This window comes from Camellia sinensis, chromosome 9 (assembly GCF_055761805.1).
Source record: "Camellia sinensis isolate YWXY chromosome 9, ASM5576180v1, whole genome shotgun sequence".
In the NCBI taxonomy this organism is placed as follows: Eukaryota; Viridiplantae; Streptophyta; class Magnoliopsida; order Ericales; family Theaceae; genus Camellia; species Camellia sinensis.
Genome location: NC_138969.1, coordinates 117,122,091 through 117,149,794, shown reverse-complemented (window position 1 = coordinate 117,149,794; position 27,704 = coordinate 117,122,091). Strand labels below are relative to the sequence as shown.

The following is a 27,704-nucleotide window of genomic DNA, read 5'->3' as shown; positions in this document are numbered from 1 at the left end:
ATCCGGGGGAGTCCCGCCCTGTGGGATATCATCCGCCATGTCAATGGTTGTGAAAAAATGGCCGAAAAAGTGAAAATCAGGCTGGAATGTGAAAGGTCAACGAAAAGTTGTTTCAATGTCCAAGCCTGTTTCTGAAACTGAAATCAAGGAGGTTTTTTGGTCTTTAAAGTCCAATAAAGCCCCTGGCCCGGATGGGTATTCCGCTGGTTTTTTTAAGAGCTCTTGGGATATTGTTGGTAAGGATGTCATTCTAGCTATTAAGTCTTTCTTTGACTCTGGTAAACTTCTTTCAGAGGTTAACAGTACCATCATAGCTCTTATTCCTAAAGTTCCTAATCCTACTCATGTTGGTGACTATAGACCCATCTCTTGTTGTAATACCATCTACAAATGCATTGCCAAGATCATAGCTAATAGAATTAAATTGGCCCTTCCTGATTTGATTGATCCTGTGCAGTCTGCGTTTGTCCAAGGTAGAAGGATCTCGGACAACATTTTCTTGTCCCAAGAGATTATGAGAGGTTACCATAGGAGTTCCCACTCTCCTAAGTGCGCCATGAAAGTTGATATTATGAAAGCTTATGATACTGTGAGATGGGACTTTATCAATGATATCCTCAAAGCTATGGCTTTCCCTCCTTGTATGATTACCTGGATAAAGGCTTGCATCACAAGTCCTTCTTTCTCGATTTGTATTAATGGGAGCCTTCAGGGGTATTTTAAAGGGGCGAGGGGATTAAGACAAGGGGACGCTATGTCCCCGTATCTCTTTGTGTTGGCTATGGAAATTCTCGCTAGAATTTTAGCTGAGAAATCTAGGAGTCCTTTGTTCAAATTCCACTGGAGGTGTGAGAAAACTAAAATTGTCAACCTTTGTTTTGCTGATGATTTGATGATTTTCAGTAAAGGGGACCCTGGTACTGTTACTCTTATCATGCAGGGATTGGAGGAGTTTAGGGATTTGTCTGGTCTTACCCCTAATTCTAGTAAGAGTAATATTTTTTTCTCGGGGTGTAGTAGTGCGCTTAAAGAGGATATTCTTCAGATTGCCAATTTTACTGAGGGCTCCCTCCCGGTGAAATACCTTGGTGTGCCTCTTATCACTACCAAGCTTAAAGTGTCTGATTGTCATACTCTGGTTGAGAGGATTACTAAGAGGATTAAAAGTTGGACCAATAAACTGCTTTCTTATGCTGGTAGAGCCCAACTCATCCAGTCTATCCTGTTTTCAATGCAAGTGTATTGGTCCTCTCTTTTTATCCTCCCTAAGAAAATCATTGGTGACATTGAGAGCATCCTTAGATCTTTTCTTTGGTCTGGGGTTGAGTTGAAAAAACATAGTGCTAAGATTGCTTGGAGATATATTTGCAGGAAAAAAAAAATGAGGGTGGCCTTGGTTTCAAGGACTTAGCAACCTGGAACAAGGCTGCTATAGCCAAGCATGTTTGGTACTTGTTTTCTGGGGGGGATTGTTCCATGTGGTGCCAATGGGTCAAGGCTTACTTGCTTAAAGGGAGGAGCTTTTGGGCCGTTAGAACTCCTAGTGATCCCTCATGGGTCTGGAGGAAAAACCTGTCTCTCAGGCATTTAATCTATCCTCACATCAAATTCGAAATTGGTAATGGGGAAAATGTGTTCCTTTGGCATGACAATTGGCACCCGCTTGGTTCGCTGTGGCACAGGTTTGGTCCTAGAATTCTTTGTGATACTAATCTTCCTGATAGCACCAAGGTTAGCTCTATAGTCTCTAATAGTTCTTGGAAGTGGCCTGTTTCGAACTCTTGGGAGATAAAGGAGTGGATCTCTTCTACCCCTTTATCTCTTCTATCTTCCGTTGGCTCTTCTGATACTCCGGTATGGAGTTTGGCTGCTGATGGTAACTTTTCTATCCAGTCGGCTTGGGATTGTTGGAGGGATAAGGGCCCTAAAGTCACTTGGTCCAAACTTATCTAGGGTCCCCCTTCAATCCCTAGGGTTAGTTTTATTGCTTGGTTAGCCACCAATGAGAGACTTAATACTGGTGATAGACTTAAAACTTGTGGTCTTGTTACCACTCCTTACTGCCCTTTCTGTCAAGATCCTGAGGAGAATCATTCCCATCTTTTTTTTAGGTGCATATTTTCTTCTAGGATTTGGGGTGGTATTCTTGCCAAGTGCAAGTCTAATTGGCCTTCTTTGCCTTGGTTGGAAACTGTTGATTTTGCTGTTAGATCCACCAGTGGTACCTCCTTGAAAATGGTGATTCTGAAGCTATCATTTCTTTGCACTGTCTACCACATTTGGATGGAGAGGAATAGTAGGATCTTCAATAAGGCCCTAAAGCCTGAAGAGGTTGTTACTAACTCTATTATCCAAATGGTTAGGGGTAGGCTTCTTTCTATGGAAAATGTTAAAATTTCTGCAGGTGATAATTGGCTTTTGGAGGAATGGGATCTTCTTCCCAAAATCATGCAGCAGCACCATACTATTGCAGATGGCAGGAGAATGAGTGTTGTGAGGTTACCTACATTGAGGGTTGAGTGATGGTAAGCAACTCTTGTGGGGTTTATTAACTGGGTGCTCTTTTGCAGGTTATCATGAATCCTAAATCATCTCCCAGATTGAAGTGCCCGAATGGAGGGTTGAGTGTTGTGAGCAACCAAAATATTTCTAGACATTGTGGGTTGAGTGATGAGAGACAGCACACATGTTTTGCGCTAATTTTTATTATATCTTACATATGGTTTGTGCAGGTTTTTGGAGCTCTCAAGTATAATGTCTTTCTGATTCTTTCGAGGTATCATGTGAGTTGTGGGCCTAGTGATGTGAGATCATATAGGGAGTGGAGGGACATGCTGTGTTGTGGGTCGAGTAAGGAGAGCTCCTATACCGTGTGTTTGTTATTTCTTCTCCTTTATGATTTTCGACAGGCTTACTTGTTGGTGCGGAGGTGTGGTGTTTCTTACAGTGCAGTTACAGGAGGTTGCTGCTGGTATCTTTGCATTATGGCGTGGAGGGGTGATGAATACATTCTGCATAGATTCGGGAGGCAGTTTGTAGGGTGTGTTTGTACCATGGTGATGGCTGCTTCTAGCGCCTTGCTGTGCTACATGAGGGAGAAAATCAGTTGTTTTTCTTTGTATTATTTACATAGTTTTATAGTGTATTTAGCTTATACCTACGGGCTGTGTAGGAGTACCTTTGTGCTTCTTAGTGTCCTTAATAGTTTTCCTAGCAACCATGTTTCGGGTTGCACATACCTTAACAGGTTAGTTTTTGTTTTGGATCCTATTTCCTATCCCTACGGGCTGTGTAGGGAATTTTTATATTTTATTGGGGTTTACTGTTTTTGGCTCGTGCACCTGCGGATACAGTGTCATCTATCTTGCTTGGTGCTACAGTTGCTGGAGTTTCTTTGTCAAGGCCGTAGCCTCCTGGATCAATGCTTCATTTTGTTTTTTCCTTTTCGTCTAGGCTGCTATAAATGTTTATATTTCTTGTTCACTCTTCCTATTGCTAGATTATAGGGATGGTGAACAGGTTGATGGGCTTTTGGTTTTGATTTCCTGTATAGCTGTGTTAGGTCCTGGGGTATGCCCCTTGTAATTGTGTAAATTTTCTTGTTTTATTTTATCTCTTATTCACCCAAAAAAAAAGTCAACGAAAAGTCAACCCCCGAGAGGGTGGAAAATGGCCAGAAAAGCCGGGAAGTGAAAAAGGTATAGGAATCGAGAGGAAAACGAGGGAAACAAACCCCAAAAAGTGGAAATGGCAAAGGAAGCACCGAAACAAAGAAATGTTCAGTTCAAAATGTTCGAAACGCGAAGAACTTCGCGAATCCAACGATGAAACGGGCGTGAAACGCAAGAAAACGGAGAAGGGAATAGGGGAAAATGCTCTAGAGAGAGAGGGGATGAAATTTCAGCTAGAGGGAAGTAAGAAAATAGGGTTTGAAACCCTATTTTAAAAGACCCAAGGTGAAAAGTCAAAACTGCCTCGATTCAGGCATTTTTGGCCGTCGGCTACGTTTTTGGCCGACCGGCCAAATATTTGGCCGGTGATGTATTTTGATGGCCGATGAACAGCCGGTGACTCCCCCTTTAGGCTGGTGAGCCCCCTACAACCTTGTTTAGGTCGGATCTGTGATTTGGGGCCTTCATTGCTCAAGATAGTACATGAAAAGGCATTTCCGAAGCTCAATCGCCCTCTGTTTTGGCCTCGGACCGTGTCTTCTGTGCGTGGCACTCGAATATGTGCGAGGAGTATCCTTTTTGTATCCTTTAGTCCCTTACAAGATGTGAACGTTGCCTTACTTGCATTGCATTACGATGCTTTGTCGTGAACGCGTGCTGGTTATGTGTTATCTAGTTCGCATTGTTGCGCACATATCTTGTAAGTATCATACACATGTCAATCGCATTGTCTTGTGCATTCCAAATCAATCGCACTGTCTTGTGCATTTCAAATCAATCGCACTGTCTTGTGCATTTCAAATCAATTGCATTGTTCTTAGCACTCGCGTTGTCCAACGCATCGCGCTATTTTGCGCATCTCATTGCATTTTGCATGCATTCCATCGCGCTATCTTGCGCTTCGCACTGTCTTGTGCACTCGCGTTGTCTAACGTATCGCGCTATTTTGCGCATCTTATTGCATTTTGCATGCATTCCATCGCGCTATCTTGTGCATCGCACTGTCTTGTGCACTCGCGTTGTCCAACGCATCGCGCTATTTTACGCATCTTATTGCATTTTGCATGCATTCCATCGTGCTATCTTACGCATCGCACTGTCTTGTGCACTCGCGTTGTCTAACGCCTCGCGCTGTTTTGCGCATCTCATTGCATTTTACATGCATTCCATCGCGCTATCTTGCGCATCGCACTGTCTTGTGCACTCGCGTTGTCTAACGCATCGCGCTGTCTTGCGCATCTCATTGCATTTTGCATGCATTCAATCGCGCTATCTTACGCATCTCATTGCATTTTGCATGCATTCAATTGCGCTATTTTGCGCATCTTATTGCATTTTGCATGCATTCGATCGCGCTATTCTGCGCACCACACCGTCCTGTACATACGACGGTCTAGGAGACCTTAAATCCTCGGAAGGTGCAAGACCTTTAGTGCATTGATGTGCACAGTCCATTTACAATATCACGTATCTCAATAACCGCGCGTTGCCGCGCATTTAAAGTTCATGTATTATCATGCGTCCTACGCCACGCGCTGTCGTGCATTTCAAAAAAGCAACATGCATCATTCGCATTTCATCAAAAAATAGTGCATATGTCATGCATCATTGTAAATACTGCATATGCCATGCATTACATTGTAAATAGTGCATATGTCATGCATCATTGTAGATAGTGCATATGTCATGCATCATTGTAGATAGTGCATACGTCGTGCATCATTGTATATAATGCATATGTCATGCATTTCACCGTAATATAATGCATATGTCATGCATTTCCGCTGTAAATACCCATTCCATTGCATATTTGTAAATAGTGCATTGTAGTTTGCATGCATTCACTGCATCACTTCCATCTAGGGCTTGCGCCTTTCCATGTTGAGCTTGGTCTGGTATGTGCCCATACCTTTTACGTCTATACACTCATAGTTCTGTATGACCGTTCTATCTTAGACGTGGTTTGTGTGTGTCCATGCCTTTCCTCGGCAAGATTTGGTTTGGCTGCTTGCCATTTCCATTATATATTACATTGTAGTGTAATTTTTGCATCCAGCATTAGGATCATTGGTCTTTCTTCAGCGGGTCATTTCCCCACCTATGTCATCCCACCCAATTACCTGTTCTTGTGCCCGTCTACATCACTCATGGTTCTGCATGTGTACGCACCTATTCCACGTTGGTATGTTGGTTTGAGGGTTGCGGCACCTTTTCTATGGTAGACGGACTTGTTACTTCCATCAATCTATTTGACATTTGTGTGGTTTCGAGCCGCTCATGATTTGATTATGATTCAATTGCATCGCATTTTCTTTTGCATTATTATACATAGTTTTGTATATATTGCATATCATTTTGCATTCATTTTGCATGTTATGCATGTTGCTAACGATATCATACCTGTTAAGTTTTCTTTCTCTTTCAGGCACGATATTGTATGTACGATTCATTTGAGGCTGGTGCAACCAGACGAACCGCACAGGTATTATATCCTCCGCGTGAGACGTATCGAGAATTGCATAATTCTCTTACATCTTTTCTGCATTGTAGTGTAGTTTGGTGTATGATAGCTTAAAACTGTCGCATGTTATGCTTCGTTACAGCTTTCTTTGCATGATCATAAGTTATGTTTGGCTTTGTGCATTGTCTTGCATTTTGCCCCTGCCTTCGGGCGCATATCTTGTCTGTCTTGCATGTTTGTCTAAGTCTTCGGCCTTGTCAAAATGGGTCGTCTCTGGGCTTTAACATTCACTCCCGTCATTGTTATGACTTTCGAGTTCTGTCAAAGAGGGGCAACTGTAGACACCCCATTTTTGACCGTCCTCAAGACTTGGACGTCACCGCTTGAACACTCAGTGATCATCCATGTTTGTGTTCGTCTTGAGTTCCCGGAGGTCTCGGCTACGCGCCGTGCCTAAGGATCTCTCGACTCGACTGTTTTGTGTCTAGTTTTGCACCAAACACTTATGCTTTGCCTTGGAGGGGCAGGGAATGGCTTGTGGGCCATCCTCACACTCCACCGGCCATGGCTTGAGGCCACCGGCTGTTTTTTGTTGCAACCGACCAAATTCATGGCCGGCCGGCACTATAGATGGCCGGCCGGCTATCTTTTTTTGGTCAATTGCATTTTTGGTCGGCCGACTACTATGCATCTGCTTTTGCAGATATTTTCATGCAGCTGGCATGCACTTGGCTCCCCTCCATACACGTGTATGGAGGGATTCCCCTCTTAGCTAGCTTGTCTTGTAAGCTTACAAGATTGAAGCTCTATAAGAGGAAGCCTCCTCTCCCTCTTTTAGGGGTTAGAAAATTTAGACAACATTTTCAGAGAGCTTTGAGTTTTAGGGTTTGAGTGTTGTATCCATCCAATCTCTATTTCTCCCTCTCTTTAGCTCTAAGTGTGTGTTTAGTCTTATTATTGCACACAAACACATAGTATCACACCTTTCTTGGTTGCTGAGGGCCAGAGAAGTGTTCTTGGAGTTCTTGGAGCTGGTTTGGAGCCAAAGAACCTGCTGGAACTTCATTTGTGAAGAGGGTCTACAAGGGTAAGAAACTTGTCCCTTTATTCCCTATTTTTGCATTGCATTTTTGCCTACCTTGCATCTGTTTTTGAGCTTTGTGTATAACATATAAAAGTTCTAATTTTTAGTGCTCTAAATGGTTTGTTAAGGGTGTCTTAAGCTTTGAAGTTGTTTGGCCCCTCTTAAGGCTTGTTTAGCCCCATTTTGTGCCTTTTTTTGGTGAGCTCTGGGACCATACTGTTTGGGCCTCCTCACCACTGAGATTTCAGTGGTGAGGATGGTGCCTTGAGGTCCCAAGAAGGAGAGGGCCACCCCCTCTCCTTGTTGTCCTTGAAAAGGGCCATTTTTAGCCTCTTGAGGGAGCATATAGTTTGAGTATATATTGACCATGCCTTGACTGATTTTCAAGCTTATTATGTCATAATATAGCATTGTTGTATGTTGGTTTTGATACACCATCCTTGTCTAGCATACATACCTTGTAATGCCTTGATTTGCCTCAATACATGCATAGCATTTTGACTACCATGCTTTTGTGTTTTGGCCAAGCTTTGTGAAGCTTATATGCATATTTTGATGTGCTAAGGGACTATTTTAAGTCATTCGAGTCATCCATGCCTTGCTTTGTATAGCTACCATGTAATTCCTCTTGTATGCCTTAAGCTTTGGCCCTTCTAGCATGTCATCCTTGCTTTGTTTCAGTGGTTTGGAAACACTTGACATGTTATTTCAGACCTCATGATGTGCCCATATGCTTGCATTTGATCCCCCTTCAATGTGTTTAAATGTTGTTGCCTTATGCCCCTTGTTTAGGCCTTGGAGTATGCTTGCATTTTTAGACCACTTAGATGCCATCTAAGTACATCCTCAGCTTTGTTTAGGTCTGCATTAGACCTATTTTAAGTCCCTTTGGTCTTGTGAGGCTTGGTTGAGCTAGCCTTGGTTTACCTCCCCTTTGGCTTGCCTTAAGTCTTGGACCATTGTTGCATGTTTGGCTTGCCTTATTTACTTGGTTTGGCACCTTTATAATTTGTTTTTCAGAGCTTTATGTGCATGCCATTAATCCATGTTTTGTCACTTTTAAGTGTGCTTAAAGGTTTCATGTTTGATGCCTGAGTGTTGGCCCATTAACATGTGCGTGTGTGTGTGTTGGCCCTCATTTCCATAGCATTGGCTACTGTTTTGGACCTAGTTTAGGGCTGCCCAATTAGTGTAAGTCCCTTCCTTGTATGCCATTCAAATGTCATTACATTATTCCATGGTTGCATGCTTTGGTTGCATGTGTTGCGTGCTTAAAATCACTTGCATTGGGTATGCATCCTCTTGGTCAAGTTGTTAGCATATTTGTATGACTTGCATGTTTGCATGGTTGAGTTGCACATTGCATACTTGATTAGCTTGCATGGATTGCATGCCTAGTGAGCATTGTGCATTGCATCTCCACGTTACACACTTAGGCTCACATGCTTAGGTTGCATTGCACTAGCATGCATGCATGGCCTCTTGAATTGCTTGTGATAGAGGTTGAGTTCAATTTGTTTGTTTATGTGCATTGCATGACATTTGAAATGAAAATGCACAACTTGGTCTCTTGGGCCATCACGCATTGAAATGCGTGATTGGTGGTCCGAGAACCAAGGGCCGTATCCCTTTGAGTCACAAACATGACAAGGGATGTGTCGGTGCACACATTCGCTTGAATTGCATTGCCATGCAAAGCTTTGTCCTCTGCTGCTGTCAAACAGGTCCAGCAGGAATTTTTGGCCAATCGACTGCACAGAGTGCCGACCGGCCATCCATCGGTGGCCGATGGATTCATCTTTAGCCGATGACCACCAAATCACAGCCGGTGATGATCCCCTTTGGCCGGTGGCATTCCCCAGCATCCAGTGAGAATATCCTGAGATTTTGGCAGTTTTCAGAGGAGTATAGTAGGGAAAACAGAGGCAGCTTGCGCATGGCAATGGACTTCCGAGCAAGACCGAACATGCATTGCATTGGGCTCTTTTCCCGAGGCCGTTTATTGCTTTCTTCGATTAGTTAATTTGCTTAACTAATTTAGTTGGTCTGTAATAATTAATTAGCTAGGATAGTTAGTTTGTTATTCGGACTATATTATTCTTTCGGACCCTCCAAGCGAGGACAATTGTGTAATAAGTGTGGGTGCGTGTGTGCATGTCTTCTAACCCCCGCTTCTTTCTCCCTTTTACTTACCTGCTTTGATGGTTAGTATTAGGACATGTTTACTTTAGCATACCTTATGCTATGCATGCATTCATCATTCATCAGTATTGCATGCACCGGGCTCGGCGCATCATGCTAACTGTATCGTATTTCAAATCTGACTTGAATACATGCTACTTGCCGCACTTTACATGCCATTTTAGGATTAGCCGAGCCTATCCTAATTGCATTCTGTATGCGTTGAATTAGCCACTTTAACATGAACTAGGATCACGCATGTTTGCTAACTAGTTTATTGTTTTGGCACGGTGTACGTTGTAAGTATTTATGCTTTAGCATACCGCATTCGTGTGAGTGTTGCCACAATAGCATGATTACCATGAGGCTAGCTGCTTATGTGATATAACTGCTTGAATGCCTGTGGATGGAGGTTGAATTAACTAAATTGGGATAATGCATTAAAACTGTGAGTTTTAAGCCCACTGGATAGTGGCAAAACCATCTTTTCCAAAGGCCCACTCGAGGGTGGCAAAACCTGCATTTCAGCCTACTTGCGAGTAGCAAACCATTTTCAAAACAAGCATGAAATGTTTTGTTCCAATTTAGGCAATTTGGTCTATACTTGTTTGCTGTGCGCATAACATAGTAATTCTAGGCTAATAACCGGAATAAGAATACATAACGTTTTCAAAAACGGATATCACGATTAGTAGAGGCTGATCTTCGGATCGGGCGAGATGGGGTGCTCATAGCTGACCTTCCCCAATCGTACCCAAGCTCCAGAGCCGAGGGAACTTTGGTGATGACGGACACGTGGCCTTTGGCACCAAGTCAGGGTTTCCTAAATTCCCCCTTAAAAAATATTTAGGTGGCGACTCTATATCTGGCAAAGCAGTCCATGTTTGGCACTTCTTTCAACATCTATTTTCTCAAAACGATTTGCCGAATTTGGACTCTTTGGTTCAGATTAAGAAATGTGACAATTTGAGAGTCTTGAACTGTAGTGAGCCAAATATGAACAGAACGGGGGGACTCGTCCTCTCGGGGCATTTGGGGACGTCTACACCCTGAAGGTCATTGCTCCACCTGCTCACCCCTCGGAGCATACGTTTGATACAATGATTGAGCTGAAGAGACTCCCTGATTGGGGCCTGTGCTGACTGTGAAAGCTAGGGACTCTATGTCTACCTCGAACTAGACACACCAGGTGCGCCACTCAACTAAGGGTAAAATCTCTTCATATGCCCTACCTGCCCACACTGATAACAAGTAGGGGGCTACCCTCTCCCCTAACTCTGGCTCTGAGGACGAGCCAACTATGATGCAGACCACTGCCTTCCTCCTCTCTGTGGGCAAGCTAGAGACTTCTGGCCCAACTAACCACACTTAAAGCAAATGAAATCTCCCTGACCACCTATTCCAGAACCCGAACTCGATACTGGAAAAGTGGACCTCGACTAAGCTCCCTAGGACTGTTGTGGATTAGAATCTCTCTGCCTTTTAGTGTCCGTCTGAACCTCCTAACTTCTCTTGGAGCCCCTCATATGCTCCTCCTCCATTTGCATCATGGTCTCAAGATGAGCCATCGGCTCTACAAGTCACCCGTAATCTCTAATCATCGAACCGGCTACCTTGAAAAAAAGCCTGGTCCTTAAACGTTTCTCAAACTCCACACAATGGCGCTCCTCTGTCACCACCAACTCTGGTGCAAATCTAGAGAGGCTACTAAAGGATGCCTCAAACTTGGCTACCGGTGTGTTCAACTGCTTGAGCTGTGAGAATTGCTCCCTTAACTTCTCCCTAACAATGGGAGGTAAGAACTTGTCCTGGAAGGCATCGACAAAAGCCTCCCAAGTTTCACTAATGCACCCACATTGACCTGCATCTCTCTTTAGCTGGAAGGATGCCAAGGTCACTCTCAAACCACCATCTTTGATGCCGAGCATCTCAAGCGTCTTTACCATTTGTTTGAGCCATTCATTCGCTTTCAAAGGCTCTTTAGGATTGCCCAAAAACTCGTCCAGGTTCGATCAAAAAAACTGACACTTCAGAAAAAGACGGCCCCGTCTCAGCAACATGAGCCTGGACTTGATTCTCAGCTCTAAAAATGTCCATGGATTCCTGCAATGCTCCAGCCATCTTGCGGGATAAGGTGCCCATGGCTTGATGACCTGTTGGTTCGGCTATATTGGCCTAACCAACTCCCTCCTCTTGTGCTTGAATATCATCCGGTATCGGCACCTCCTGTTGTCTAGGCCTATTATGCCTACCACCACGACCATATCCTGATATCCCAATAAAGGTAACAAAAGAGATTAACACAATTACAAATGTGTCGAAGCTAACTCACTTGCGTCCTAATACGGTAGACAACAGTAATTCATTCCACATAAGCACATAGTCACATAAACACATATGAATTTCCTTCATGGATAATGATCGTCCCGCGGCATTGTCAAAGATCTAATTAGAAATAGCAGTGATCAAGTGCTCTTCTAATAGGACTTTTAAAAATCCGTAGACCGAATCAATATCCTAGAAATTAAATCCCATACCCATATAATCGCATAAGCATGTTATCACATAGCATACCATACATACAAATGTCTCTATCAAGCGAGACAAACCCATTGTGGTAATAACCACTTCCCACATACCTAAAGTATTCAAACCCAGTACGCTTTGATATCAAGTTGTAACGCTCCGAAATAAATGCAATATACCCATCTCAAAATAACTGATAAGTGGTAACATTTATGAATTGATAAGCTTTCATTAATCAGAGTTTGATATACAAAAGGTGACACATACGATATATATTCATAAACAGCATATCCTGTGTAATGACTCGGATTTTTAATCCACGTTTGATTGATATAAAGTGGTGCCCGTCACCTTATAATTTGTATGGTTGTCGGACTCTTGATATTGATGGGCTGTAAGTGAACTTTAAATATTATAATTGAGGACACTTAGGTGATGTTTGGAACCTTGATTGAAGCCTTAACAAGGTATTTAGGTAAGATTAGATAAAAAGCCCTAAGTTTGAGTTTGAGTTTTAGACCAACCTTCACTCATTTGCCCTTTTCTCCTTCCACACTTTGAATTTGAATGTGAGACTAGAACCATTGGAAATCTTGTTTTCGGGGCTTCAATTTGGACACAAGAACGACCTCAAACGCAGTCCGAACGAGAAAGTTACACCTATTCAAATTTTGAGTTTCTATGCTAGAAGCATGCTCGCTCGAGCGAGCTTTTCTTCGCTCGAGCAAACAGCGCGAATTCAGCAAGTTTAAAGGCACTTTTCTAGATCATTTTTCACACTTCTACCTCCTCTCTTCAGCCCTCTCACCCTAGGTCCGAAAACCCTGGGTTTTTTATCCCAAATACTCCCTATTCTTCTAAGTTTTGGGCAAGATCCCTTTCAAGAAAGTGAAGAGGCTTGAGGATCAACATTTTCTACCGATTGGAATTTTCGAATTTGTGAAGGAATCTCATCAAAACTTTGCTCCTTTGCTTGATTCTTGAGGTAGGGGTCCTAGTTCTCCTCCAATACTTCCATAAATAGATAGATTTGTGGTATTTTGATTATATACATACAAAACTTACATTTTTGAGCATATAGTGTACATCATGAGATTTGGGGGTTTAGGGTTTGAGATGTTGGGGGTTCAATTGTTGGGTTAAGATGATGGATTATGAACCTTAGGTATGTAATCAATGGGAAAATTGGAATAAAAAGTAATGGCTTGAGAAGTTTGAAATTTTATTGAAATTCTTGATTTTTCTTCAAAGCCCTAGGTTGATTCATGATGATAATCAATGATTTTGCCCAAATTGAAAGTAGAATCATGAAATTGGTAGGTTGACTTATATGTACAAGTTTAATTGGATTTTGGAGATGTTTCAAAATTATGTTAAAAATTAGCAATTGAACTCTTATTATGGACATTGTAAATCATGCTATAATGTTAAAGGAAGATTGGGGAAAATGATTTATTAATGATATGGATGACATAAACTTGGTTATGGAATGTTGAAATGAGATTCAAGAATTTATCTTGAATTATGTTGAATTGCAAATAGTGTTGTTGAACTAAGTGATGTTGACTTTTGTTGAATTATGTTGTGTTGAATAACGTTGAAGTGAACGGTATTGAACTATGATGAATTGTGTTTGAATCATGTGAATTGTGTTGAGTTGAGTTGTGTTGGGTGTATTGAGTTTGGATTGAGTTGTGTTGGGTTGTGTTGAGTTTGAGTTGTGTGGAGTTTGAGTTGTGTTGTGTTGGGTGTGTGGAGTTTAGGTTGAGTTGTGTTGGGTGGTGTTGTGCTGGTACCCGCTCGGGGAGTTGAAAAGTGGAAAATGATTTTTGGGTGTTCACACAGTCCTGCCGTATTATAGCCGGCAAAAGTGGAAAAACGGATGGTTTGCGAAAATGTTTTGGGTGCCCACATCCCGCCGTATAGTAGCTGGCAAATGTGGGGTATGGTTTTCAAAAGTTGAAAATTGGTTTTTGGAAAAATATGGTTGTTGGAAGAAAATGGCTTTTGAGAAAAAAAATGGTTTTTGGGAGTCCACTTCCCACTGTGTAGTAGCCGGCGAAAGGTGGAGAGTGTTATGAATTGGGTGCCCGCTATCCCACCGTACTAAGTCTGCAAAAGGTGGATTGTGTTGAGCTATGTGTTGAGAAGTGTGTTGAGTTGATGATGTTATTTGTAACTTGTGATGGATTTGTGAAATTGCATATTGATGTGTAATTTGGTTTAAAGAGGAAATGTCCATGGGTATTATTTGTAAACAATGGAAACCAAAAATGGATATGAGGATTATAGACTATGATGGTAAACTTAATGTAGTAGTTGTGTTAATAAAAGTGAAGTGTGAATGTTGTTCTGTAATTAGATAAAGGATTGAACTGAAAGGGGTTTATTTATATTGTGTTATCTTGAAGTAAAACTTCGCAGGTGTCATTAACGGTGTAAACTGAGTATAGGAGAAATGTTAGCAAGTCAAGAAGGAACCTAAACTTGAAGTTATGGGGTTTTAAATTAAAAATAAAGAATAAAAAAGAAGAATGAAAGGAAAAGAGGAGTATTAAAAATGGAAATAAAATAAGAAATATTTTGGAAATTAGTTAATAACTTTTAAATGATGTTGCTTCTTAAATATGTTTGTTTCACGAGGATCTATGGTTTTCTAAAGTAAATGGATGATTTTTAATGGCTGAAGGTTTTCCTCAAAAATATTTAATTAGTTTTAGAGAAAAATGTACTTTACTTATGATAATTTGGAATTATAAAATGTCACCCTACTATATGGTATCACCCTACATGCATGATCATTTCTATCTGTGTGTTAGTTATTGATTTAGAATTATGAGATTCCTACTGGGCATTAGTGCTCACCTCATTGTTGTTTTATCTTTTTACAGGAAGAAACTTTGGGAGAGAGAGAACATGTAATGTTATCATTGTAGCCTTCATTGAGAGAGAGAGAACATGTATCATTGTATTTCTATTACTCAAGGGTAATGGATGTTTGTAAAAATAAAAATAAAAAAAATGGACCTAATTTAAAGGCTTTGGTAATGTTTTCGAGTAGTTAAAATTTGGGGCGTGACATCCTGAATCTACATCATGTATCATGAGATTGAGAAAAGAAATGAAAGCTAAACAGATAATTGTATGCCCTAAAGGCTTATATTTTTTCAATTCCTTGCTTGGGTATATCAAAAGTGAGCCTTAAGCTTAATACATATAAAGCCCTAGGCTTGTACAAAGTTAAATACTAAATACAACACTGAGCCTTCAGCTCCACTGTCCTCTCAAGCTAAGTCCTTGGTGAAGGCATATCACCAGCACCTGAAAATGGTTTTTCCTATATAGGGTGAGCCAAAACCCAATAGAAATTATTCACCCAAAAAAAAACCCAATAGAAATAATCTAACATAATTAATGAATGTTAACATAGATATAAGAGTGAAATGTATATGCAATATTTATGACCAATATGTTTATATTTATTTCTCAAAAATCATGCCATGCTCAGCTTATATCACAATTCTCAAATCATGCCCTTTACAACAGAAAACAGGGAGAAATTCTCAAACCGATACAACCTTTCATAGATATTTCATCCGCAGGAAATTGTCAAACGACACCCATGTAAACGTATCCTATGCAAGCGCTACTATTTCTATTTAACGAATATTTTGTTTGTGGGAATCGACACCCATGTATACGCACATTTTTTGGGACTTTCACCCAGGACATACAGGCCAATTTAATTTGGTGATACGCACATCTTTTCAACGTTCACCCATTTTTCTCAAATTCATATACATTTGTAATGCATTAAATGAGCAACAATATTCAATGCACATGGATGAGAAATTAGTTTCAATTCACCTAATCCTCACGCAATTTCTACAACAATCATAGCTATCTTCCACCGATAGCCCAAAACAGATATTTCTTAATAGATATAAAATCTCCAATACAATAAACTTCTCAAAATTAAAGATGTGAGTGATAATACATATCCAACTCCACCATCCATACTAATATCGATCCAATTTTACATTTCCAACATCAATTCCATTTATTTATATAAAATCAATATTTGAGATATTTAGGGTAAAACTGCTTTTTCTTTCAAAACCCATTCCGAGTACAAAATCAATAATTTTGTCACAACTTAACCTTATTTTCAATCCTACAACCATTTTCAATACATCCATTTGAAAATCTCTCTTTTGATTTTAAATCAAAACCCTAGATTTGTTCAAAATTCTCAAAAATCACAAGATTATTTTATAAAAACAAATAGCTAAATTAAAAATCATAAAAGAGTGTAGAGAATCCCTAACTTGAAGCTAGAAGACAAGAGAGAAAGAGTAGACACTTCAACAACACTGAAACCCAACTCTATTCGGATGAAAACGAAGCTCTAAGTGAGCTCTACCTTCTTCTTTTTTAACAGCGGGAGTAGGGTGGAGAAATGGGTAGATCTTGGTGTATTTGTAGAGAAAATGTGAGTTTTAGACAGAGAGGGTTTGAACTTAGGGTTTTGAAATGTTTTAGAGAGAGAGATGAAAAGTGATGTAAAATAGCATATTTACCAACTGATATATACACAGTTCGCTCGAGTGCAAGATGTGTCGCTCGAGCAACCAGACAAAATAAGTTGTTTTGCTCAAGCGCAGAATACACACTCCCAGTAGTTTTGCAGACTGAGGTCATCGCTTGAGCTCAAGAAGCATCATTTGAGCAAAGAATACAAACTCCAAGTATTTTTGCAGACCTGCAAAAGTACTGGAGTTTCACAAAGACTGCTCAAGCGCAAGAATTGTCGCTCGAGCGAAGGAACAAAAATCTGGGCAACACAAGTTTGGAAAACAAGCCACCAACCCGTTCCAAACATAACCAACACAACCCCAAAAGCCAAACTCAAAGAGGTATAAGGGAAACAAGACATAAATGACTATACAAGACAATGAAACCCGGATCCAAGACATCAAATGGTTCGGGTCTAAACCAAAATCACCATAATACATATAATGTAAGTCGTCAATTCACATATTTATGGTATGCAAAAGTATGTCGTAAAAAATATATATTATCACGGTTTACAAAAATATGTCGTAAAATATTTTCACTTAAGACGATATATATTTTATGTCGTAAAATATAATAACTTTACACAACATGCATTAGCATGTCGCGAAAACTTCTATTAAAAAAATTTTAATCTGATTTTTTCATGGTAGGCAAAAGCATGCTGTAAAAAATTGTATATTTTCCTGGCATAAAAAAATGTCATAAAATATTTGCATTTAAGACAATATACACTTCATATCGTAAAATATTATAACTTTGCATGACATGTATTAGCATGCCATGAAAACTTGTACTTAAAAAAAAATTCAATCAGATTTTTTTTTTAAAAAAAAAATTTTAAAAAATGCTAACAATTTCCAACCAAGTTTCTCACCTTAAAGATTCCTAATTGAGGACATTGTAAAAAATAATTTATAGAGTATTTTTTTTTTACTTAATATTTTACTCTCTATTCATATAGTGTCACATCTTGTAAGTCCCACACACTATGTGAGTAGGGAGTAAAATATTAAATATTGAATAAAAAATTTGATTAGCTGTAACATTAATCTTTAAATTATCACATTTTCTATTATTGAATTTGTAATCCAACCCTTAAATTGAATAAAATTTGCATCACTTAAAATCATGAGAGAAACCTTTTATATACATTTATATTTATTAGGATTAATTACACTTTTCACTTTTATAATTTGATCTAAATTTTAATTTAATTCTTATAGTTCTAAAGTGAACAATTTGATCCCAACAATTTGAGTTTAGTTTCAATTTAATCATTATGTCCAAATTAATAAGATTAAAATTAATTATTTTGGAACACTTGTCCATTTTCTAAGATATAGACAGATAAAATTAACAAAAAATTGGACCAAAAAAATTAAATTGAAGTATAGAAACTGAATTGTTCAATTAAAATTCTAGAAATTAAATTAAAAATTTAGGTGAAAAATGTAGGCTCTGTTTGGTGACAATGTAACATACCAAAATAAAAAAAAAAACAACATAAAAAAAAAAAACGACGACAATGGTGATTGGTACCGTTAGAGAGCACGAGCAAGGGGCGAAATGGATAGTGACACGAACAGCATAAGTGGAGATGGAGAGTGAAACCAAAATGGAGAGAGATTGGGGAAGAATAAGTGACCAAAATTGTAAGTGGGCAATAGAAATGAGTTGGTGAGATTACAAAGGTGAGAGACAGTGAGTGATGATGAACTAGTACTCGATTAGTGGGATTTCAGAGAAAGTCTGCCAATGTTGCTCTTGGGTGGTCCAAATGTGAGAGGGAAATAGAAACTTACATGACATGGCACTCACAAATTCATCACATGTTAAGGGTGTGCGTATATTATTGAGTATGTAAGTAATTAAAAATTGACACGTATAAAATAAAATTATTCAGAGTTTTCAAAATTTAATACACAATAATGTAATTTCCTAAGTGTCAATTTTAATTGCTTACCAACTCAATAAAATGGGACGCTTCACCTGAATGCATCATTGTGAATGCATTTGTCGGTGTGAAATACATAATATGTACCATTGTTGGGAGGGAAATTTCATCCATATAGAAAATGAGAAAAATATGTACTACCAAAAAAAAAAAAAAAAGGAGATTTTACCGGGAACAAAAACTTAAGACAAACGTAGGCTGGGTTCGGTTCTTGTTTGGAATTATGATTCCAATTAAAAAATTATTAAACTCTTTTCAAAACTCAAAACCAAACTCTTTTTAAAACTCTTTTTGTTTAAAAAAATTATAAAAAATATTTGTTTATTTTTGTTTTGTAAAATTATTTTTAAAATCATGATTTCTATGATCAGTTATGCATATTTTGGGAAATCACCTATGTCAGTTGTGAAAAGTTATGCATTTTTGTGTTGTTCAAAATTTTTAGAAACAAACTAACACATCATTTTCTGCCAACCATCCTTCATTTTCTAACACGACTTATGTGAATTTGTGAAAACGTACACAATTTTGTGAAATATAAGTGTTCTCCAAATACTTTACTCATTTTTGTGATCACGTACGCAATTTTGTGAAATACAAGTATTCTCGAACGACTTATTCGTATTTCTGACCACTTACGCATTTTTTCGAAACTCACTTATGTCAATTATTAAAACGTATGCAATTTTTTGTTGTTAAAAATTTGTAGGAACAAACTTACGCGTCATTTTCTATTAATCACCCTGACTTTTGTGACACAATTTACGCGACTTTGTGACAATTTATGAAATTTTGTCTCACAACAATGTTGTCAAAAAACTTACTTGTATTTGCGATAACTTATGTAATTTTTGGGAAATTACTTTCGTCAGCTGTGAAAACTTACGCAATTTTGTCAGTAAAAGTTGTCTCCAAGGACTTACTCGTATTTCTGATCACTTACACATTTTTTGGCAAATCAATTACGTCAGTTGTGAAAACAAGTTGTCATCATTAGTAAGTTGTTGAAAATTTGTAGGAACAAACTTACACGTCATTTTGTTTTAACTACCCTGAATTTTGTGACACAAATTACATGAATTTGGAAAAACTACACAATTTTGTGAAATTAAAGTGATCTCCAAAGATTTACTCGTATGTGTAATCATTTACGCATTTTTACGGAAATCACTTATGTAAGTTAGGAAAACTTACACAACTTTTGTGTTGTTAAAATTTTTTACGAACAAACTTACGCGTCATTTTTCGCTATTGACCTTGAGTTTTGTGACCTAACTTACGTGATTTGTAAAAACTTACGCAATTTTATCAAATAAAAGTGTTTCCCAAAGGCTTACTCGTATTTGTGATCCGTTTCGCATTTTTTTTAAAATCACTTATATAAGTTGTGACAAATTACGCAATTTTGTGAAATAAAAGTATTCACCAAGAACTTACTCGTATTTCTGAGAACTTATGCAATTTTTTTAGGAAACCATTGACGTCAATTATGAAAACTTACACATTTTTGTGTTGTTGAAAATGTTTAGGAACAAACTTATGCGTCCTTTTTTCTACTATCCACCCTGAATTTTGTGACACAACTTAAGTGACTTTGTCAAAACTTAAGCAATTTTGTGAAATAAAAGTGTTCGCTCAAGACTTGTATTTTTGTTCACTTATGCATTTTCGTTTTTTAAAAATCAGTTATGTAAGTTGTAAAAACGTACGAAATTTTGTGATGTAAATGTATTCTCCAAGGACTTACTTGTATTTTTGAGAACTTATGAAGTTTTTTTTGGAAATCATTAACATCAATTATGAAAATTTACGCATTTTTGTGTTGTTGAAAAATGTGTAGGAACAAACGTGCGCGTCATTTTTTGCTATCCACCCAGAGTTTTGTGACACAATTTACGTGACTTTGTGAAAACTTACGCAATTTTGTGAAATAAAGTGTTCTCTAAAGACTTACTTGCAATTTTGATCAGTTATGTTTTTTCATTTTTGGAAAATCACTTACGTAAGTTATAAAAACTTATGAAATTTTGTGATGTAAATGTATTCTCGAAGAATTTACTTGCATTTGTGATAACTTATGCATTTTTTTGCAAAACTATATACATAAGTTATGAAAACTTATGCAATTTTGTGTTGTGGAAAATTTTTAGGAACAAAATTACGCGTCATTTTGTGTTATCCACCCTGAGTTTTGTGACACAACTTACATGACTTTGTGAAAACGTACGCAATTTTATGAAATAAAATTATTCTTTCAAGACTTACTCGTATTTTTAATAACTTACCTATCTTTGTTTTTGAAAAGTCTCTTACGTAAGTTCTAAAAACTTACGAAATTTTGTGATGTAAATGTGTTATCCAAGGACTTACTCGTATTTGTGTGAACTTATGCATTTTTTTTTTTTTTTTTGGAAACCATTTACATCAGTTGTGAAAACTTATACATTTTTTGTGTTGTTGAAAATTTGTACGATTAAACTTACGCATAATTTTGTGCTATCCACCTTGACTTATGTAACACAATTTACGTAACTTTGTCAAAAGTTGGGCAATTTTGTGAAATAAAAGTGTTATCAAACGACTTACTTGTACTTTTGATCACTAACGAACTTACCCATTTTTCAGAAATTTATGCAATTTTCTAATATGAGTTACTTGATTTATGAAAACTTACACATATTTGTATTGTTCTAAATTTTTGGTGACAAACTTATGCACTTTTGTGTTTACTAACGCATTATTGTGAAATAACTTACATGATTTGTGAAAACTTATTAATTTTGTGTTGTTCTGAATTTATAAGAAGAAACTTACTCATTTTTGAGAAAAATTACGTACTTTTGTCAAATCACTTAGCCATTTTTTATGAAAACATACCTATTATGTGCAATGACTTGTGGGATTATGTCAAAACTTACTCATTTTTGTGTTGTTCTAAATTTTTGATAACAAACTTATGCATTTTTACCAAAGTTTGGGCATATTGTGAAATCACTTACGAAATTTGTGAAAACTTACTCATTTTTGTATTGTTCTCAACTTTTGATAACAAACTTACGCATTTTTGTAAAAGCTTGCGCATTTTGTGAAATTATTTACGGAATATATGAAAACTTACTCATTTGTGTGTTATTCTGCATTATTTAAAACAAACTTACGCATTTTTTTGAGAACTTTGCGCATTTTGTCAAATCAGTTATGGAATTTGGGAAAACTTACTCATTCTTGTGCTGTTCTAAATTTCATATGAAAACTTACGCGTTTTTGTGAAAATTTGCGCAATTTTTGAAATCACTTACTCATTTGTGTATTGTTCTAAATTATTATAAACAAACTTACATATTTTTATGAAAACATGCGCATTTTGTGAAATAGTTTACGAAATTTGTAAAAACTTACTCATTTGTGTATTGTTCTAAATTATTAGAAACAAACTTACATATTTTTATGAAATCATGCACATTTTGTGAAATCGTTTACGAAATTTGTAAAAACTTACTCATTTTTGTATTCTTCTAAATTATTTGAAACAAACTTACGCATTTTTGTGAAAACTTGTGCATTTTGGTGAAATCACTTACGGAATTTTTAAAAGCTTACTCATTTTTATGTTGTTCTACACTTTTGCTATGAAAGCTTATGTTTTTTTTTTTTTTTTGAAAACTTGTGCATTTTGTGAAATCACTTATGGAATTTGTGAAAACTTACTCATTTGTGTGTTATTCTAAATTATTTGAAAAAACCTTATATATTTTAAGAAAACTTGCGCATTTTGTGAAATCACTTACGGAATTTATAAAAACTTACTCATTTTTGTGTTGTTCTTAACTTTTGATAACAAGCTTACGCATTTTTATGAGAACTTTCGTATTTTGTGAAATCACTCACGGATTTAGTGAAAATTTACTTATTTTTGTGTTGTTCTAAATTGTTTGAAATAAACTTACGCATTTTTGTGAAAACTTGTGCATTTTGTAAAATTTCTTAGAGAATTTGTGAAAACTTACTCATTTTTGTATTATTCTAAACTTTTGATAACAAACTTATACATATTTGTGAAAACTTACAAATTTTTGTGAAATCGCTTTTGGGATTTGTGAAAACTTAGTCATTTTTGTATTGGTCAAAATTGTTTGAAACAAACTTACGCATTTTTGTGAACTTGTGCATTTTGTGAATTCACATATGATATTTGTGAAAAATTACTCATTTTTTTGTTGTTCTAAACTTTTGCTGTGAAAACTTATGCATTTTTGTGAAAACTTGTGCATTTTGTGAAATTACTTAGGGAATTTGTGAAAACTTACTTATTTTTGTATTGTTCTAAACTTTTGATAAGAAACTTATACATATTTGTGAAAAGTTAAAATTTTTGTGAAATCACTTTCGGGATTTTTGAAAACTTAGTCATTTTTGTATTGTTCAAAATTGTTTGAAACAAACTTATGCATTTTTGTGAACTTGTGCATTTTGTGAATTCACATACGGTATTTGTGAAAAATTACTCATTTTTATATTGTTCTAAACTTTTGTTGTGAAAATTTACACATTTTTGTGAAAATATGCGCATTTTGTGAAATCACTAACGGAATTTGTGAAAACTTCCACATTTTTGTGTCGTTCTAAACATTTGTTGTCAAAACTTATGCAGTTTTTGTGAAAACTTGCGCATTTGTGAAAACTTACTTGTTTCCAACTTTTGATAACAAACTTGCGTATTTTATGAAATCATTTACGAATTTTGTAAAAACTTATTCATTTTTGTGTTGTTCTAAATTGTTTGAAATAAACTCATGCATTTTTGTGAAAACTTGCGTATTTTTGTGTTGTTCTCAACTTTTGATAACAAACTTACATATTTTTGTAAAAACTTGCGTATTTTGTGAAATCACTTACGGATTTTAGGAGAACATACTCATTTTTGTGTTGTTCTAAATTGTTTCAAATAAACTTAAGCATTATTGTGAAAACTTGCGCATTTTGTGAAATGACTTAGGGGATTTATGAAAACTTACACATTTTTGTGAAATTATTTTCGGGATTTGTGAAAACTTACTCATTTTTGTGTTGTTCTAAAATATTTGAAACACACGTATTATTGTGAAAACTTACACATTTTGTGAAATCACTTACAGAATTAGTGAAAACTTACTCACTATTGCATTCTTCTATACTTTTATGAACAAACTTACGCATTTTGTGAAATCACTTGCGGAATTTGTGAAAACTTACTCACAATTGCATTGTTCTATACTTTTATTAACAAACTTACGCATTTTTGTGAAAATCACTTACGGATTTTGTGAAAACTTACTTATTTTTGTGTTGTTCTAAATTATTTGAATCAAACTTCTGCATATTTGAGGGTATAGCGATTTCGGTTTTAACCCGACCTTGTTGTCTCCCAGACTCGGGTTTCTTGTTATTGTTCACATCTTGTTTTCCATGTATCTCCTTAAATTTGATTATTGAATTGTTATGGTTGCATTTGGGACATGTTGGTTGCTTAGTTTCCAAACTCTTGTTGCCCATAATTTTGATCCTCCGCTCGAGCGGCACTTCTTGCACTCGAGTGGGCTTTGAGAACTCTTAGTACTTTTGCAGATCTGCAAAACAACTAGGAGAGTGTATTCTACGCTCAAGTGGTTCTTTCTGCGCTTGAGCAGGCTCAGCTCAAGTGACCTTTCTTGCGCTCGAGCATTGGTCTGTCGTCTGGAAAACTACTGGGAGTGTACATTCTTCACTCGAACGTCACTTCTTGCGCTCGCGCCGAACAATTTGTTGTGTATGACGCTCGAGCATCAACTCTTACACTCAAGCGGACTGCGTGTATATCAGTTTGTAACAACCACTTTTTGCATCACTTTTTCATCCCTTCATCTCTCTAAAACATTCTAAAACCCTAGATCTTGAGGTTTCTCTCTACAACTCATCTTGTCTCCACATTTTTAGCCTAGACCCATTGGTTTCTCTACTCGTGTGCCTTTGTTAAAAGGTAAAGCATCTCAAGGGCTGCGTTTTCATCCGAATAAAGTTGTGTTTGAGCATCTTTGAAGTTTCATCCTTACTTTGCTCATCTTCTAACTTTGAGGTAAGGACTTTCTACACTCTCCTACGATTTTTAACTTAGTTATCATTGATTGTGTAAAAAAATGTTGGGATTTGGAGGATAGGGTTTTGGTTTAAAATCAAAAGAGGGGTTTTCAAATGAAGGTATTGAAAATGGCTATGGGTGTAGATATGAGGATGTGTTATGTTAAACTTGTTGATTTGGACACATGGATTGGATTTGAGAGAGAATTGAGTTTTTCCCTAAATTGTTTCAAATAATTATTTTGTATAAATAATGAAATTGGTATTGGGAATATGAAATTAGATGAATGTTTATATAAATGGTAGAGTTGGATGTGTATTATCTCTCATCTATGGAAATTTAGATAATTTATTTGTCTTGGAGATTTTATATCTATTTAGAAATATCTGCTTTGGGCTATCAGTGGAGGATAGCTATGATGGTTGTAGAAATTGTATGAGGATTAGGTGAATTGAAACTAATCTCTTAACTGTTGTCATTGAATATGGCTATGTTTTAATACATTGTATATGTATGATATTTGGGATGAGAAAGAGGATGCACTCCATATTTGGGAGAAGAAAGAGGATGGATTCCATTGAATTAAGTTGGCCTGTGTGTCTAGGATGAAAGTACAGAAAACCGCGCGTATACATGGGTGCCGATTCTCGCTGACGAAATTTTCGTAAAATGGCAAATTGAAGTGTTTGTGTAACGGTTGTATTGATTAGAGAACCACTGAGTTGTAGCCTTCGTTGGGTCATTTGGATAAAAATAAATTTGACTCATGGGTTCAGGTGAAATGAATTGACTTGAAATGAATTGTGATAAAATAGATTTAGACATAAAACTTGGCATATTATGATCGTGTAGAATATGAATGATTTTATCACAGACATTGTATATGCACGTTATACTTCTATATTTGTTAAGATTTATATATTGTGTTAGATTGTTTCTATTGGGCTTTGGCTCACCCTACTTGGGAAAAATCATTTTCAGGTGCTGGTGATATTTCTTCGCCAAGGACTTAGCTTGGTAGGATTGTGGAGCTGAAAGCTCAATTTCTGTTTATTTTGTACTTACTCTTTTACAAGCCTAGGCCTTTATTTGTATTTGGAAAGATGTAAGTCATTAGGGCATATGAATATTTGTTTAGCGTTCAATCTTTATTACATCTTGTAACATATGCTGTAGATTCATGATGAACGATTTATGAATGTATATCGCTTGGGTCACCTTTTGTATATTGACTCTGATCAATGAAAGTTTCTTATTGCATCTATATCACTTTGTACTGGTGTTTGGAGTTAGATTATTGTAATTATTTTGGGTGCGTTACAACTTGGTATCAGAGCATACCAGGTTTGAATACTTTAGGTACGTGGGAAGTGGTTAGTACCACAATGGTTTTATCTCGTTTGACAGAGATGCTTAAATGTTTGCAATGCTATGTGATTATATGTTTATGTGATTATATGGGTATGAGATTTAATTTCTAGGATATTAATCGAGTCTATGGGTTTCTAGGAGTCCCATTAGAAAGGCACTTGATCGCTGTTGTTTCTAACTGGAACTTTGGCAATGCCATGGGACGGTCATTATCTGGGAATGAAATTCGTATGTATTTACGTGACGACGTGCTTATGTGGAGTGAATTACTATTGTCCACCGCATTAGGATGCAAGTGAGTTAGCTTCGACACATTTGTAAATGTACTAATCTCCTTTGTTACCTTCATTAGGATGTCAGGACATGGACGTGGTGGTGGCAAGCATGGTAGGCTTAAGAGGCGTGGAGTGCTTTTATCGGATGAAATTTTTGTACATGAAGAAGAGGTTTGTCAGGGCAATATGGCCGAACTAGTTGGTCAACAGGCCATGGGCACCTTAGCCCGTGACATGGCCGGAGCATTGCAGGAATCCATCGACATTGTTAGGGTTGAGAATCAAGTCTAGGCCCAAGTAGCTGAGGCATGGCCGTCTTTCTTGAAGTGAGACTTTTTTCGGTCGAATCCATATGAGTTTGTGGGTGATCCCAAGGAGCCACTAAAGGTAGATGAGTGGCTAGAGCAAATAGTGAAAGCGTTCAAGATGCTTGGCATCGAGGACGACCAGTTGACAGTGACTTTAGCATATTTCCAGTTGAAGGGAGATGCGAGTCAGTGGTGGAAATATGTGCGTGGGTGCATTGGGGCAAGTTGGGAGCCTTTTGTCAACGCCTTCCAGGACAAGTTTTTGCCTCCCACTGTTAGGGAGAAGTTGAGGGATCAGTTTTCCAAATTGGTACAATTGAACACTTTGGTGGCCGAGTTTGAGGCCACATTTACTAGCCTTTTTAGGTTTGCACCAAAGTTAGTGGCAATAGAGAAGCACCGTTATTTTGAGTTTGAGAAGAGGTTAAGGACCGAACTCATGTTCAAAGTGGTCAGGTCGATGATTAGAGATTATAGACTCCTTGTGGAGGCGGTGGCTCATCGTGAGACCGTAATGCAAATGGAGAAGGAGAGGCTGAGGGGCTCCAGGAGGAGTCAGGATATTCAGGAGAACAGTAAGAGGTAGAGAGGTCCTACCCTACAGTAGTCCTAGGGAGCTCAGTCGAGGTCCACTTTTCCAGTGCCGAGTTTAGGTTCTGAGAGAGGTGGTCATGGAGATTTCATTTGTTACAAGTGTGGCCAGTTAGGCCACAAGTCTCCAGCTTGCCTGTAGAAAGGAGGAGGGCAACGGTCTGCATCGTTTTCGGCTCGTTCTAAAGATCAGAGTTAGGGGGAGAGGCCAGCCACTCACTTGTTATCAGTGTGGGTAGGCAGGCCACATGAAGAGGTTTTCTCCATAGTTGGGTGACACTCATGGTGCCTCTAATTTGAGGTAGACACAGAGCCATCAGCCTACACAGTCAACACAGGCCTTGAGGGCCAATCAGGGAGCCTCTTTGGCTCAGTCAATGCATCAGGCTTACGCTCCAAGGGGTGAGTAGGTTGAGCAGAGACCTACAGGGCGTGTGTATGCTGTTACCACACCAGATCTAATACCAGCGCATTCAGTAGTGAGAGATACCTTCTTGTTTTATAATTCAATTGCTAATGTATTGATTGATGTAGGTGCACCACATTCATTTATCTCATCTGTATTTGCATCAGTTTTGGGATTAGAGTTGGCTCAGTTAGCATCCCCTAT

The 27,704-nt window shown here is 37.6% G+C and overlaps 1 protein-coding gene across 1 annotated transcript; it reads left to right on the top strand.

The window, feature by feature from the left end:
* The first annotated feature begins 115 nt into the window (after positions 1-115).
* Positions 116-26,486, top strand: LOC114323047 (uncharacterized). Its single transcript, XM_082889324.1, has 9 exons — positions 116-1,237; positions 1,372-1,937; positions 2,130-2,514; positions 2,571-2,630; positions 2,733-2,776; positions 2,910-2,971; positions 3,500-3,570; positions 26,031-26,152; positions 26,273-26,486. The coding sequence occupies exons 1-9, from the start codon at positions 116-118 to the stop codon at positions 26,484-26,486; spliced, it is 2,646 nt and encodes an 881-aa protein (XP_082745450.1).
* Positions 26,487-27,704: the final 1,218 nt, after the last annotated feature.

Coding starts and splice junctions, on each gene's coding strand:
- LOC114323047 (XM_082889324.1), top strand. CDS start 116: ATGTCCAAGCCTGTTTCTGAAACTGAAATCAAGGAGGTTTTTTGGTCT. Junction 2,631..2,732: donor CGAATGGAGGGTTGAGTGTT/GTGAGCAACCAA, acceptor TGGTTTGTGCAG/GTTTTTGGAGCTCTCAAGTA. Junction 26,153..26,272: donor TCTGGGAATGAAATTCGTAT/GTATTTACGTGA, acceptor TACCTTCATTAG/GATGTCAGGACATGGACGTG.